The sequence below is a fragment of the Chenopodium album genome, chromosome 21, assembly GCF_948465745.1.
Source record: "Chenopodium album chromosome 21, dcCheAlbu1.1, whole genome shotgun sequence".
Lineage (NCBI taxonomy): Eukaryota > Viridiplantae > Streptophyta > Magnoliopsida > Caryophyllales > Amaranthaceae > Chenopodium > Chenopodium album.
In genome coordinates this window covers 34177993-34194327 of record NC_137854.1, presented here as the reverse complement: position 1 = coordinate 34194327, position 16335 = coordinate 34177993, and the positions used below count along the sequence as shown (strand labels likewise).

General features: G+C 33.9%; 1 protein-coding gene across 2 annotated transcripts; it reads right to left on the bottom strand.

The window, feature by feature from the left end:
• Nucleotides 1–35: 35 nt before the first annotated feature.
• Nucleotides 36–9112, bottom strand: LOC145601436 (uncharacterized). 2 transcript variants are annotated; one of them, XM_081657455.1, is made up of 5 exons: nucleotides 8452–9112; nucleotides 3308–4424; nucleotides 2716–3144; nucleotides 992–2557; nucleotides 36–836 (listed from the first exon to the last, which is right to left on the bottom strand). In XM_081657455.1, the coding sequence occupies exons 1-5, from the start codon at nucleotides 8994–8996 to the stop codon at nucleotides 315–317; spliced, it is 4179 nt and encodes a 1392-aa protein (XP_081513581.1). In that variant the 5' UTR covers nucleotides 8997–9112; the 3' UTR covers nucleotides 36–314. The 2 variants fall into 2 exon arrangements, with proteins under 2 accessions (XP_081513581.1, XP_081513582.1); XM_081657456.1 differs by lacking the exon at nucleotides 8452–9112 and adding an exon at nucleotides 5948–6062.
• Nucleotides 9113–16335: the final 7223 nt, after the last annotated feature.

Here is a 16335-nt window from a genome sequence, read left to right as displayed (position 1 = left end):
TGAAGATTATGAAGGATACCAATATAACAGCCTAATTATAAAGCAGATTGTGATGTATAATTGATAGCAACGCTTTCAATGAAGGTCACGTCAAATTAGATGTACTGTTGGATGAGCCTAGAATGAGAAGCGTAATTCTACTAAGTCATGCACAACCTTCCCTGAATTTCAACCTTAAAAGAGCTACTTATCATGTTTCATCACAATATTATCTGATATAATCTAGCAATAAACCATGTATAGACCTTCAAGCCCTCATCATATATGATTTGAAGTTACAGCTAGCTGCAGATATAGCTGCAGAACTTATGTCTTCATTGATCCATGGAGCGAAAAAAGTTCAGTAGCCTCTGGGATACAGATTGATGGCTTTCGGCTAATGACAATGAGTCCTCATCGCCATCAAAATCATCATCATTTTCAAAAACTAGATGAATTCCCCACTTTTTGATCTCAATTCCGGTGACAGTTCCTCTCCTCCACCTTCCCCTTATTACATCTCCTTCTTGTAACAAAGAAACCATGGGATTATATGCCTTGAATCTGCACAGATAGAGCTGATCTTCATGCGTGCGTGGAGCTCCCATTAAGTATAGTGTGGTACAGAAAATGGGTTCTCCGAGTCTGAAAATACAAGCCTGAATATCAGTGATGCCAGGATACTGATGAACTCGTATCTCATCTAATACATCGGGATCCACAGACACTACAAGAGCGACAACCACATTTTTTATTGCAAGGTTTGGATGAGCTGCAAAAGTGACAACCGTCTGAGAAAACCAGTCAGGAATTTCACTTCCCGGAACACTGAGATTGTTCAAATTCCTCAAAGTTGCCTGCAGAAAAACACGATACAAAATTAGCAGCAACTCGCTTTACTTCTTAAACGATTCAGAATCCACAGTTGTTGTCTTAGATGACTGCTAGTGACAAATGACTGAAAACTCTAATCAATCTGATTGAAAAATGCAACTTGAAAGGGTACTGATACCTTGCGTAGTCTTCTCCGGACAGCTGATTTAATTGCTTTGTTACAGCCCCCCATAAACAACCTTCTCAAAGACTTCAAGCATTCAAGGCCTGGAACGTCGATAACTTTCTTGCAGTTTGCAAGCTGTAGTTCTTGTAATCTTTCAAGATTTGAGAGGTCACTTATACTCATTAGTTCATAACAATCAGCCGCGTTTAGTTCTACCAAAGTTGATGGAAGTAAAGGAAGGGACCTCAGCTCTGTACAGTGGCGCAGCAATAGCTTCTGTAAAACACTAAGGCCTTCTAGTGTCACAGGAAGGCTGTGAAAATCATTGTATCCAAGATTCAAAATCTCCAGCTTGGATAACTTGTTAAAATCAGTACTTATCTGACCACAAATTCCACAAGTCCGAGCATCAAATTCTTCCAAATTGGAAAGCTTGCAGAAAGAACCAGGAAGTTCACTAAGCCTTGCGAGTTTATTGGAAGACTTCTTCATTTTCAACACCCTTAAGTTACCAAGAAACCCAAAGCTTTCAGGTAAACATGTCACAGCAGTTTCCTCCATCATAAATACACACAAGGACCCCAATGATCCGATGGACTCGGGTAGGCTACAGAGCTTTTGGCAATTATTCAAGTTTAACCATGTAAGATTCTCCAACTCCCCTATGGACTCTGGCAGCTGTGTTATATCGGCGCCTGCAACAGTGAGCATGGTGAGATTTGACATTTTCCCGATTGATTCTGGTAGTTTTTCAAGGAAACTACAACCAGTCATCTGAAGCTTCTCAATAAATTTTAAGCAACTAATATCATCTGGCAGTGATTTAATCGGTGTATCAGTTAGCTTGAGGTCGACAATAGAAGCTAATCCTGCTACTGAATCAGGCAGCTTGACAAGAGAATGACACGTTTCAAGTGATAAGACTTTCAGACAGGATAGTGCACAAATTGTTGAAGGAAGTTCCTGGATTGAAGTAGAATCAAGGTGCAACTCAGTCAAAGATTTGAGCCTTCCCACTGATTCAGGAAGGGCTGTAAGCGAGGAACAGGAATACAAACTTAATTCCTCGAGCCTTGCCATGGTTCCAATCGATACAGGTAACTCTTTAAGCTTAGTATGAGAAAGTGATAACTTTTTCAGAGAAATAAGAGACCCTATCTCTTCAGGCAGCCTTGTTATCTGGTAGCAACTTTGTAGACTAAGCTCTTCAAGCTGTGTAAGGTGAAATAAATATTCAGGCAGCTCAGAAATTGCTGTGTCATCGAGATGTAGTTGGATCAACGATGTCATGCTACGAACATCATGGGGAAGTCCTGTGAGCTTTCTGCATTCAGATAGGAGCAGTTCCCTGAGACCTTTCATCCCCGTCACATCTCTCGGAAAATCAACCAAATTTGAGCATCTTCTTAGATTCAAGTGAACAAGAGAGCTCATGTTTCCGATTGACTCATGAATTTTAGTCAGTCCCACACAAAGCTCAAGTGTAAGCTTTTTCAAATGTCGATGTCCAGACATGTCAGGAAGAGCTGTAAGGCAAGGGCAACCATAGAGATTTATCACCACCAAGTTCCCAACCACCTGCAAATCAAGCCAAGAAGTTTCCACATTTATGACAGAAATAAAGATTTTATTGTAAGGAAGAAAGCTCCAAACTTAAGGTGAGGGAGTCTGCTATGACTTAATATTAGGAGGCGATTATTTTATGTCAGCATTCAACACTTCAGTGTGACATTTACCTTGTTGAAATTGAAACCCCAACATGACTGATCTGAGTACCACAAATGTTCTATTCTGCTTTCCGAAAGATCAAGCACACGAATTTGCTCTGGCATAGTTGCAGGAAAAGTCTTTTGAGAGCATCCTTTCCATTGCAGCCACCTTAGCTCAGAGGACATATATTTGAAGTTTCCTTGCAAATTTGCATAATTTATTTGAAGCAGTTTCAGATGTACCATCTTCTTAAACCAAATTGTTTGAAGAGCAGGTTTTTTATCCTCATCTGGAAGATGCTGTAAAAGTAGTCCCTTGAATTTTTCTTTCACGTACGTGATAAAAGTACTGATGCTGGGATTCCTTTTGAAGTTGTTCCAATAACTCTTTTCATCAAGGGAGTCTAGAGGAGGCTTTTTTATGTCCAGAACAATTCCGCGTACTGCATCTGTTACCTGTGATACATCACATTGCACAAATTTAGTAGTCAGTATCATTGAAATATTTTGAAATAATTCATTTTATCCAAAAAAAACTAAACAGCTAATCTGATGCACAATTTATTTTGCATTTTGTTAAACTATTACTCAGTGTCAATATAAAAAAGAGGGAATATACATTTTCATGGCGCAAGACATGCATTATGTCCTCATAGTCCCACAGCCTGCTACGCTTTCCAGTATCTTGAAAGCTTTCCTCTATGACTATTTGCCTTCCCATGTCCCGAATTTGATCATGCATCCACAGCTCCTTATCTTTTGTTATCTTTAAGAGTGATTTTGTGACAAGGTTACCTATTGCTAATTCAGCGCTTAAGCCACAACCTTCTAAAATATCTACAACATCCTCTCTTTTTAGATTCATTTGAATTAATAAACACGAAATATCAAGGAAGGCGGTTTTCTCTTGGTCATCTAGCCCATCATAGCTGAATTTCAGCACATGTTGAAGATTAGGTGGTCGAAATGTTTTTAATTTCATTACAGCATCCTCCCACTCCTTTTTTGTCTTCTTAACCAAGGAAGAACCAAACACCTCTAACGCCAAAGGAAGTCCACCCGTCAGAGAAACAATCCTCTCAGAAACATCCCGAAACTCTTGTGTAGGATCCATTCTTCCTAAAGCATGTGTGCTAAAAAGTTCAAGTGATTCCCTTGGATCAAGCTTCTCTGCTTCATATAGTTCACGATCATTACGAGCAAAATCATGTAACGCGTTCACATTTCTACTTGTAACGATTATTCTGCTCCCGTCTCCAAACCATTCTCTGACAATGCCAAGTTTTTCAAGCTGCCCTGCTTCAGAGACATCATCCAACACAACCAGGACTCGATTCTCATTAACTATCTTCTTGATTTTTTGTCTATTCACAACATCGTCTTCTTTCACAGATAACATTGTTTTTAAGGAAAGATCGCTAATGAGTTTGTCTTGAACACCCATAAGACCCTCTTTAGTACATAGCTGTTCTCTGACATTGGAAATATAGCAGCGATGCTTAAACTTTACGACGAGTTTATTGAAGACAGCCTTAGCCAATGTTGTTTTGCCTATTCCTGGCGTTCCATGGATTCCTAAAAACCGAACACCCTGTGAGCGAAGGTCTAACGTTTCAATCACTTTGTCAACACGAGAATCCAACCCAACTGCAAGCTTCACCACATACTCTGGAGTGTTCTTTAACTCACTCCAGACTTGTAGAGCTATACGTTGTATAACATCCTCAGTTTCATCACTGCCATTATATTTGAAATTATGTTTTGTTAGTTTCAGGAATTGAAGGGAGGCGTTGGGTAGAGAGGCACGAAGGGTAATGAACTAATGATACTTAAGTTATTTGACACGTAGAGCAAAAATTTTCCCAAAAATTTATATCTGCAAATAACATGACAAATTAATAGAGAACGAAAAATATAATATGGCCATATTTTTATTTTATATTCTTGGTTAAGACTTCCAGTGTAGAATTTAAAATTAGATGACCATATATTATATTATTAGAGGTAAAGGTAGACTAAATCACAAAATATAGGCGTTGATCTTTATCTAACAATTATAAAATGCTAAACACAATAGACCATTCAAAATATTTCAGATGTAAGCATGTAAGTATGTAACATGAACTCATGAAGAGTAACATTGTAGTTGAGCAAGAATAGTGTCACGAATTCAAGAATAGATTAATAGCTCGTTCACATTTACTGAACTAAGCTGAACTGAACTGAACTGAACTGAGCTGAAATGAATATTTTATGAGAGAATGAAATTAGAAACTGAACTGAACTGATTGGAGCTAAACTGAACTGAACTGAAATTAAATAAATGTGAACAGACTCTAACTAACTTATACCAGTATATGCCTAAAATCAAACACAGACCATTTCACTTGAAAGACGGAAATAATGGCTAGGATTAAAAGATCGTTATTAAGGGGCACAATTATACCTGCTCATCTAGGAAATTTCTCCTTTTGGTAACTCCTTTTTTTTTAAAAAAATAAAAAATAAAAAATTTATTTTTGGTAATAGTAAATTATTTATACTTTTCCATAAAAAAAAAAATATTTAAACTCCGGTACTTACTACCTCTGTCCCCGAAAGAACGACTCACTTGCCCTAATTTTAGTCCCAAAAATAATGCCCTATTTGCATTAAAACAATCACCAATTTGCAATAATATTTGTGCAAAATTAGCTTCCTTATATAAAAAATTGATTTTCCATGTAATTTATTACTTTCTTTCTCAATTTTTTTACAAATCCCATGTAAATTTATCTTTTCAATATACTTTTACTTTTTTTTTATTTAACTTTTTAATACTCGCGTAATCAACCCAAATAGGTCGTCCTTTCGAGGATGGAGGGAGTATTATTTATGACATATTCCCTCTGTTTTTTTTTATATGCATCAGTTTGACCGGCACATTTGCCGAGACGTTACCTTGACCATTAATGTCTTTAATTGTGCATTAGTGAAAATTGTAACAAAATTATATTATGAAACTAAACATTATGACGAATATAATGATATATTATATAATAACATTTATTTATTTTCTAGAGGTGAAAAAATTAAGTCAACTATGCTATGTGAATAGTGCAATTGTCAAAGTGATGCATATAAAAAAAAAAAACGGAGGGAGTAAATAACAATTTTTTATTACCCGTCACCCCATCCAGCCGGTGACAACCCCATCCTGACACCCCAGCCCAAATTCAACCCTTAAAACAAATAACTCCCTCTTACACCGATTTCTTACCCCATATTCAACCTTATTATCGCCGCCGACGATTCCACCGTCGCAGATGTCGTCGGAAACTTAGTCAAGACTATGCTAGCTTCTTCGGCAAGCTGGTTGATCTAATTCCGGCGAAGTTCTACCTGCCGATAAACGACGATGAAAACTTGAAAAGCCATGGTTTCAAGGGTTATGGAAAGTAGCGAAAGTAATTAAAGTGAAGCTTATATCGATTCAGAATACAAAGAGTCACTTGAGAAGTGGAGAGTACGAAGGCTGGGTTTTCGGGGTGGGATTCGCCGGTGAGGCGGGGGAGGTGGGTGGGTGAGTGGCTGGTTGGTGGTAGAGGAGGTGGTTTAATTTTATTTTATTTCTAAAATGTTAAAAACTAATCATGATTAAAGAGTTTAATTAAATAGTTAGTCCATATTATCTTTGATTTTTCAATGAAACTGTACAAGATTACCAAAAATAAAAATAAAAAATTGAATCTATCTTATCAAACAGATATTCCCAAGTTATTACTCGTATTAGTCAAAAGGTATGCTTTGACAAACTATGGAGTACGAATTACTTTCTTCGTTTTTATTTAGTTGTAACACACCCCTTTGACACACATGTTAAGGAAAATATTAGATTAGCTAAACGGATAAATTAATTTATAAAATTTTAACACCTATAAGAAGAAATAGATAAGTCACTAAGTTCTACAGTTTAAATTTCATAGCTTAATTCATTCGTTTACCTAGTTTAATTACCTCATTGATAAGCGTGATAAAAGGTGTGTTGCAAATATAAATAAACACAGGAAGTATAAGATTTTACTCCGTTTTTTTATATTTGCATTACTTTTATGTATAGTAACTTTAAACTATATTTTATTATTTCTTTCTCTTACTTTAAATCCACTCAAATAATTTAGCGATTCTCTCTCCCATGGTCTCTACTACTCTCTCTCGCATATTTTCACTGGTCCCCACATTAATTTTATCATAATAAATCATTCATCCACTCACATTATTATATTATACCTAATTTATTTTCCTAAAACTTCGCGTAAACACAAGTGATGCAAATAAAAAAAAAATGGAAGGAATACTTTATATTGTAGTTCATATACAACAAGCATTTACAATGACTATAGGACTTTACTTCTATGAAAGTTCCTTCTAGGTTTTTTACAAAATGAAGACAGTTCCCTCTAGATTTTCTTCCTTAGTTTTTTTCCTTGGAGTTTTTTTTTTTTTTTTGGTTTCCTTTACGATTTTTTCTCTAATAAGGTTTTTCTAGCATTCACTTGTTAGATTTTTTTAAGGTTTTTCTTATCTCTTCTCCTTTTTCTCTCCATCTTTACCATCTCTTTCCTCCTGGTCTTAATTGTAAATCTTTAAATGGGTTTCCACTAGTGTTCATAACAAATCTGACAAGATCTCCATGATTATAGGATAGAGAAACTGAGGAAGCTTTATCTATTTAGACTTTTTATTTATTTTTCAAATAAGGCAATAATTTAAGATGCTCAAGTTAAAAAGAGATACGGAGTATGGACCAAGTTCTCATATGGCAATATAGAAGTCACGTCACAAGTCACAAGTCACATCGAAAGACTATTACTGCTATGAAAGGACTCAATAATTATACACAATAGTTGGTCACAAGCTCACAACTTCACAAGTCATATGCGTTTGATCATTTACTGTCGATAAAAAAATAAAAAGTAATGGCTCAATAATTAGTTGACAGTAAAACATATTTAGGTGTCCTTTGGTCCACAAAGGAATTAAAATTTTCCATGAATTGCAAATATATGGGACTTTAATTCCTACAATTAAATTTATGGGAATTTCCAAAAATTGTTTGGTTCACAATTGGGGAAGTTCCCGAAAAAAAAAAAAAAAAAAAAAAAAAAAAACAAAAAACAAAACAATGGGGGAAGTTACTTTCCAAGGAAATTTCTACTTACCTTTGGGAGTTAAGTAAGTGAATTCCTACATTTTTTAGGAACTCAAAATTCATAGGAAGTTCCACTTCCCCCATATCACCAGATTTTTGCCAACCAAATAACATACCAAATTTGCAAATCTTAGGGAGTTTCAATTTCCATGTTTTTTTATGTCAACCAAACAAGCCCTAAATGTAAATCAAATAGTAAACTAATTGAAATTATACCAATTTTGTTAACTTGTTATTGTATTTTAGACGATTTTGATTAAGGTACAAAATTCAGAAAACCTTGTATCATATTGAAATTGAGATGAGATTGTATTGATTAATCCAAGTAGGTATAAATAAGAGTTAGTTAGACATTAATATGATGATTAATTGATTATGCATACAGAATCACCTATTAGATAAAGTTTAAGGTCAATAAGTTCATATCTTAGCTAGGTACATTCCGAACCTATGACATTATATGCAACTTTGGCATTATGAACGATACAAATGTGCTGCCGACATGAACATGAATTGAATCAACTCATATTCAAATTCAAACCGAATTAATTAGTATATATCTAGATAATTACCTTTGAGAATAGCATGGATAACCAGAAATATTACCGGCATCTTTCAAAGCACTTCTCCACTTCTCAATCTCAGCTTCACTAATCTTCTTCGAATCATCATTTATAAGTTTCTGAAACCCCTTACCAAGCTCCCCTCGCTGCCTCCGAACATCGGACGGGTCAACTCCGTAGAAAACGGGTATGACCCGTTTTCGACACTCGAAAAGTCTCGACAGCTCGTCGAGACACCACCGTGAGTCAGCGTACCTAGGAGATATAATGGCCACCGCAAGAGCGGAATCCACAATAGCTTCGTCTAGGGTAGGCTGTATTGTATCACCTTTCTCCATGCCTTTGTCGTCCATGAAGGGTCTTAAGCCCTTGCTTTCGAGGGCGTCACGTAGTAGTGTTGTGAAGTTGTGGCGTGTGTCTTCGCCTCGAAAGCTTAAGAATACGTCCCAGTTTACCCGTTTTTCTAGCATTGATGGTGGAAGATACGGCGGCATTTCCATGTTTGGGATCATGTACGATGATGGTGACGACGAATATTCGCCTCCTCCCTCCATGTTTTGGAGAGTGAGAGTCTGATAGAGATGTTGAGGGGGTTAAGATAAATGAATGAATGAATGAAATGAAATGAAATGGAATCGAATGCTAATGTTTAGTCCTATAATGCCTTTACATTTTGATGTTTAGTAATTAGTACGAAGACATACGTACGTACGTAGTGTGTATATATATACGTACAGAGCATTAATTATAATTTTTTTTTTTTTTTATTTGTAGTCAATTTATACAAATAATTGTATGATTTGTATCTAAAATGTTGTGCTACTGAATTAATTTGCGAAGTGTAATTTAAAAATACTTCAAATGGGGTTTAAATTATTTGTAAAATGTATAATTAATATTGTCACATATCACACTTATCATTTAACCTATTTTTTTATTTTTTGTTTTATAAAATATTTATATTAAAATCATCAATAAAGTTTATTCATTACAAGTAATCCACATTATTTCTTTCAAATTTCCACTACATAATGTTAAACAGTTAAAAATTCTAGATATTCCATAATAACTTAGATGGAAATTAGGAGCTGAACTAAACTGAACTGAGCGGAAGAGGAGAGTTTGGTCCACAAACAAGGTTTTTGGAGCTTCCATACTAAAACCAATTGGCAATAGTAGGAGGTACTCCTCTATCTTATAAAGTGAAACCATCTCTCCTCTTTCTCCAATGTGGGACATTCATAAGTGGGCTTCAATGGGTTTCAACAGTATATCTTCTCTATACTTGGCTATTGTAACCTACTACTACAATACACCTATATAAAGGCTTCTCATATTTAAATGGAAATCATCAAGCTTTCCACTACTCATTCTTAATATCTTATATTTGGCGCATAGTCAAAGATTTCCTGAAAAGCGCTAGATTAAAGGTAAATTATCAATCATTTTCTTCTTATAATTCTTTTATTGCTCAACTCTTTCGAATTTAAATTGATTATTTTCTGATTTTGTTGAACCCACTGAACTCCATTGGATACGCAATTGATTACGTGGTTAGTTTTATATGTGTAAGTGTAACGGTGTTTGCTAATTTTAGAGGGAGATCTCCAATTTAGAAAAACCAATTATATAATCATAAGTTTTTGTGGAAATTACATGTGAATAAAATACACATTATTACGAATCTAACAAGATCCTACTCGATTTATGATAGAAAATATCCATAGAATATTCTCATCCTAGGTTTAGGATATATTTTGTATAAGATTATCTTTGATATCTGTACATATCTTATAGTTACTTAATATGATTAGGTTTCTCATTGTAACCCTATAAATATTGATCAATGAAAATCACTCTGATTAACGAGTTTATAATTTTTCCTTATAAATTATCGTACACTTAAGGTCAAAGTTTGGTCAAATCAGACAATCAGATTAGACCAGACCAGACCAGATTAGTTCAGATAAGCAAAAATAAGGTGAACCAAATAAACCCTTAGTATATATGAAAGATTGAAAGGGGAAGTAAGAATGTGAGATGGAGTAAATTTAATGGGATTTGAGGTGTTTTGTTGAGTATAAATAAAAAACAAAAATGTGTTAGTGGATGATAGATCCACAAATGAAATGTGTGGCTTATATATGGGAAAAATGGAGCTTTTATTTGGTGATAAGGATTTTGGGGAAATTACCAGTGTAAATGAAATGTGTACCAGTATATGAAACACTCTAGTAAATTTCATATTTATGTTCAGATATATTTCAACAAGCTACAGTATAATTTTTAGAGTCTGTTCACTTCAGCTTAATTTTAGTTCAATCTAGTTCAGTTCCGTTCAGCTTTAAACTGATCAGTTTAGTTCAGCTCCTAATTTTCTTCTCTCATAAAATATTCATTTAAGCTCAGCTCAGTTCAATTAAGCTCCAATCAGTTCAGTTCAATTCAGCTCAGCTCAGTTCAGTTAATGTGAACAGACCCTTATTTATTAATGACTAAAGATATTACTTCCTCCGTTTTTAAATATTGTTTCATTTCTCCATGTGTGGAAATTGGATAGTCTTAGAATAGGGAGGTAGTGTGGTTGGTGGAAGAATTAAACAAACTGTAAAAAAAAAAAAAAAAAAAAAAAAAAAAAAAACAAAAACAAAAGTAGTTGAGAGAATTTGCGGAGAGATAATAAGAAATTAATAAAATACTTCGTATGATTTATGTTGTGTCCACTAGTTGAGAAAAATAAATTAAACATTGTAAAAGTTTTCTAAATAAGAAAATGGAGCAAGTATATAAATACGATCGAAAATAAAAAGTGAAGCAAGTATTATAAAACGGAGGGAGTATTGATCAATATTTTATACGTAGTATTAAAAATTTAAAATAGTTTTTTTTTTTTTTGGAGGAAAAAATTTAAAATAGATGTATAGGAGAAACATTTCAATCTAGAAAAATACAGGAAGCACTCTGTACATGTGCAAAATGGATAAGCAAAACAAAAAACCAAAGCATAAAAGATTGTGTAACTATGCAAAATATTCTCTTCCGCAAGAATCGAAATGGCTTTTAGACGAGGAAATATTTTATAAGGCTACCTAGAATTTTTAGATTTTGTACTAACAAACTTGTCATATGCTGGCAAACCCATAGTTAGCCGCCACATTATTTGGATTAATTTGTTCGTTTATATTATATAAAGTCGATCACAAAACGCACGCCACAAGAATGTGTTTTTAGTAAATAAAAACAAAGGAAGTATAAGTTATAGAAATGGAGATTTCACACTTGATCACACATTCTCCTCTCACATTCTTAAGCATTGATATATTGCAGCAGTGACGGATCCAGAATTTGAGGAATGAGGGTACAAAATTAATTTGATAATAAAAGAAATTACAAAATAAAATGTGAAGGGCTTGTTCTCATATGTTTATTTTCAGTTCAGTTCAATTCAGCTCTAATAAGTTAAGTTAAGTTCAGTTCAGTTCAATTCAACTCTAATAAGTTCAATTCAGTTCAGCTAAGTTTAATCAATGAGAATAGGCTCGAAGTGCATGCAATAATTTTTTACTAACTAAATTTTAAGATAATAAACCATTTCAATTTGCGAGGCTTATAAATTATTATTGAGTACTAAATGTGTTCGTTGGTAAAAAAAAAAAAAAAAAATTAAAAATCCTAAGAGACCAGTTTTTTGAGACCAGTTCTTTGATCGAAAAGTACTTACTTGGCATGGAAAAATTAAAAATAACCTAAGAGATCTGTTTTTAAACAGGAGGTCTTTAAATTTATCACAGTGTGATTTATTGCCTTGGCTAGTTACTCTACAGTACCTAAAAGACCGCCTATTAATAGGCGGTCTCTTTTTTAATCTGTTTTTTCTATTTGGAATAGGGGTACAAATGTTTCTCTGTGTACCCCCTGGATTCACCGTTGGACTGTAGTCTTACATCAACGTGTATCTTTGATCGCCACTCAGGGGCAGGTTGGTTCTTTTCTAATGATTCTTCTCTTCATTATCTTGGTAGTGGGGCTCAGGTAGGTTTCTGTAATTTCGCTATTCAATCTGAATTGCGGGCTTGACTGTTGGGTCTCCGGCATGCTATGGATCGGGGCTTTGGTAATATTTGCCTTATAACAGACTGTAATTTAGTTCCGCGGTTAATTTTGGATAGCCATGTGGGCGACATATATGTGGTCTGGCTTCTAGAAGATATTCAACATGCTATGTTGTCGTTCTTAGCCTGCCGCATTCGGAAGGTTTCAAGATCCTTAGTGGCTTATGCCCATTTCCTAGCCGGCTTAGCGCGTACTCGTCAGCTTCTTAGTTTTCGGTTTTAGTTTGCTTGTTGTTTCTTTCTTAATTCTCTTTGTCAAAAAAAAAAAAAAATAAAAAATAAAAAATAAAAAATAACGTGTATGTTGGATAAACTCCTAATTTGATTTTTGACTTGGTCTAATTTCTTGTATAAGTAGGTTTTTCCTCCATTTTTAAATACTTGCTCCAGTTTCTATTTCAAGCCGTTTTTAAATACTTACTTTATTTCCTTATTTGGAAATTTTTTACAATATTTAATTCATTTCTCTCAACTAGGGAGACCCAATGAAATTATATTTTATTACATTAGATCTTCTCTCCTTTAATTTACCTTCCACTAACCCCATTATCTCCATATTTTATTACTTTCACCAATTTCTCCTAAAACTTCACACATGGAGAAATGAGCAGAAGGAAGTAGTATGGAGTACTTCGTTGCTTACAGAAGTGTTCATATTATTGTACAATTCTTGTCAAATTAATTGATGAAAAAAAAACTTAGTTTTATAAAATTTAAATAAAAGATAACCTAAAGCTATTGAGTTTAATGTAATCTTGGTCCTTAAAACAACATTTATAACCTATGAAGCTAGGGTTTGTTTGGCATCATTTTTTGTTTTCAATTTTGTATTTTTAAAAATAAAAAAACAAAAATAGGAAACTATAGAAAAGGGTGTTTTCATTTTTGTATTGTCAGTGTTCAAAATTGTCATAATTTTAATAATTTTTTATTCATTATATAACATATATCATATGACTTTAAAAGACAAAAAACCACAACAATGTCAAGCGAACTCTAAGGGAATTCATTGTCGTTTAGTTTTTAAATTTTGGTATTTAGATTATAAAAGTCGATATAGATTGTATTTTGAGCTTAAATTTAGCCATACTTTCGCCGACCCAATACTATGGTCATGTGACTATGAGAGATTTTGTTGGAAATGTCTCATTGTATATTTATTAATATCAAGTTTATATAATTTTTACGTGTATAATTATAGAGATATTCTCGTACATATATCAAGACAGATCTTGAATAACATGAAAAGTCAAATGGAGAAAAAAAAGGGAAATTCTATTTGTTGAACTGCAACTTTTTCATTTTCCAAGTGGTAAACGTTTTCAATTTTTATTATCGATGGTAAACCTAAATTATTGCTTACCATTGATAAGTGTTATTTTAATAAAAATCCTTAACTATAGTTATTTTTTTTAATTTTTTAATAATTAATTTATAATAAAAATATTTATAAAAAAACAAAAACAAAACCTCTCCCCCACCCAACCAGCAGCCTCTCCCCTTTGCCGGCGGTTAGGCCCCTTGCCGGCGACACACGAAATCCCCCTCCCTCGGCCGGCGAACACCCGAACTCCCCCACCCTCGGCCGACGAACGCCGAACTCCCCCATTCCCCACTCTTGCTGCCCACCCACCCCTTCTCCATTTCTCCCCAATCCGACACCCACCTCTACCCCAAACCGCCCCAACATCCGCCCCATCCCTTCCCCGAATTACCCCTCCCCTGTTTATCGGATACCTAAAACCCTAATCACCCCCCCCTTGTAACCATTCTAAAACCCGAAACCTCCCTTAAATTCATTCTACCCGTTTACTAGGGTTTCAGATTTTGGGGTGGTTTCTGGCTTTAGGGTGGTTTCGAATGGGTTTAAAGGGTTAGGGGGGCCGAAAAACTGGGGAAAAGGAGAGAAGTAGAGTCGTCGGCGCCGATGGTTGGGTAGGGGTGTCGGCCGCCGATAGGAGGTGGAGGGGCTGGGGCGCTGGGCAATTGGTGGGGGAAGGGGTAGAATGTTTACCGCTTGTAATATTAAGTAATTGGAGTTCACCAGTGAGAATTTCCCAAAAAAAAAAAAAAAATAGAAACAAAGAAAATACTTTAGTAATCATTTTGAAAATTACCAACTAAATATTGAAAACTACTATTTTTGGGGTGCTCATTTTTTTTTTTTACAAGTAATTAATTTTCAAACTTAATAAACGAACAAACATTAAATATGCATTATCTTTTTGGAATTCAAACCATATAAAAAACAAAACAAAAAAAAAAAATTTAAAAACAAAAAAAAAAAAAAAAAAAAAAAAAAAAAAAAAAAAAAACAAAACAAAACAAAAGACATAAAGTGAAATCTAACAACGCAATAAAAACAAACAAGTCCTTAAATTATTTAATTTTTAAACTTTATATGAGAAGGTGATAAAGAATAGACACAGTGAAAGTGAAATAAGGATATAGAGGAGCATTTGATTCTTCCTTTGGCCGAAACTTTTAAAAACTACTACTGTGAATCTAAAGAGAAAGCACTTATAAAAACAGCACAAGTACCATTTGCTTTAACCAATTGATGTTCATGTTTGTTGTGCATGATATTCCCCCTTCACTTACCCTTTTTATGGAACCTGCTTCTTTATTCATTTATCTATTAATTTCTTTAAATTAGTCTATTCTTTTAACCTATATCAAAGTTTTATTTTACGGCATGAAACTAATTCTTGTATTCTTCATGATCAAGCTTTGATTGATTAGCATTACTAAAATGATTTTTGAGATTGTCATTTGAACTAGGTGTCTACTCAATATTGTTCCTTGAATGGTTCAAGTGATCAAAGCATATATGCTTGACTACTAACATCCACATATGTAATATAATGTATTACTCCTAAGTGAAAAAGTATAAATATATAAGAAGGTAATCTTGTCTACAAAAAATAAATATATAAATAAATAAATTTCAATCGGTCAATACAATGGTGTACACTATATTTATTTGAATAAAATCAGATAACACGTATATAAGAATGCACGCATGTTTAATTTGCGTTTTTTTTTTTTAATCTAATAGATAGCAATATATACATAAAGTAACCAACTAAACTGGCTATCTAGATAGGCTACATCCAAACATTTCATTAGCTAGGCCTATACCTCACAATTAGAAGAGTGAAACCACCTAAAATTCTCCACTTCGAAATCAATAAACTTGGAAAATTTTCACTTATTTTGGATTTGTATGACTAGATAAGCCATTTTTAAGAATTTGAATTACATACAATGGATATAATATAAATTTTTCTTAACAACTATAAGCAAATTTATGATCACTTTCTAAAACTTTCTACAGGTTTAATACTTCGTATATATATTATTTACCAAAATTTATCGCCAATGATGGATAAACAATGTAATTTCCAAATAAGTTGGAGCAGCTAAATGTATAATGCACAAAATAAGTTTTCGTTATAAGGAGACTCTTGAACATGAAATGTGCATCACATAGTTCAATTTTTGCGGGATAGGCACTTGAAATTTAAGCTAAGTGACGGGACTAGTTAAGGAATTTTAAACTCCAAGCACCTACAGTTGGAAGGATTCAACATTACTACCTTAAGGTTATAAGGTGATGAATATCTATATAACCACACACATCAAGTATTGTTTGGTTGTATAATGGTACATATGCATGCCAGCTCTTATATATTCTCATACAAACGTTTGTTCTCATACAAAGTTAAGAAATGATAATAAGATCATATATATCCTTAAACTTTTGGGGTATACAATTGTA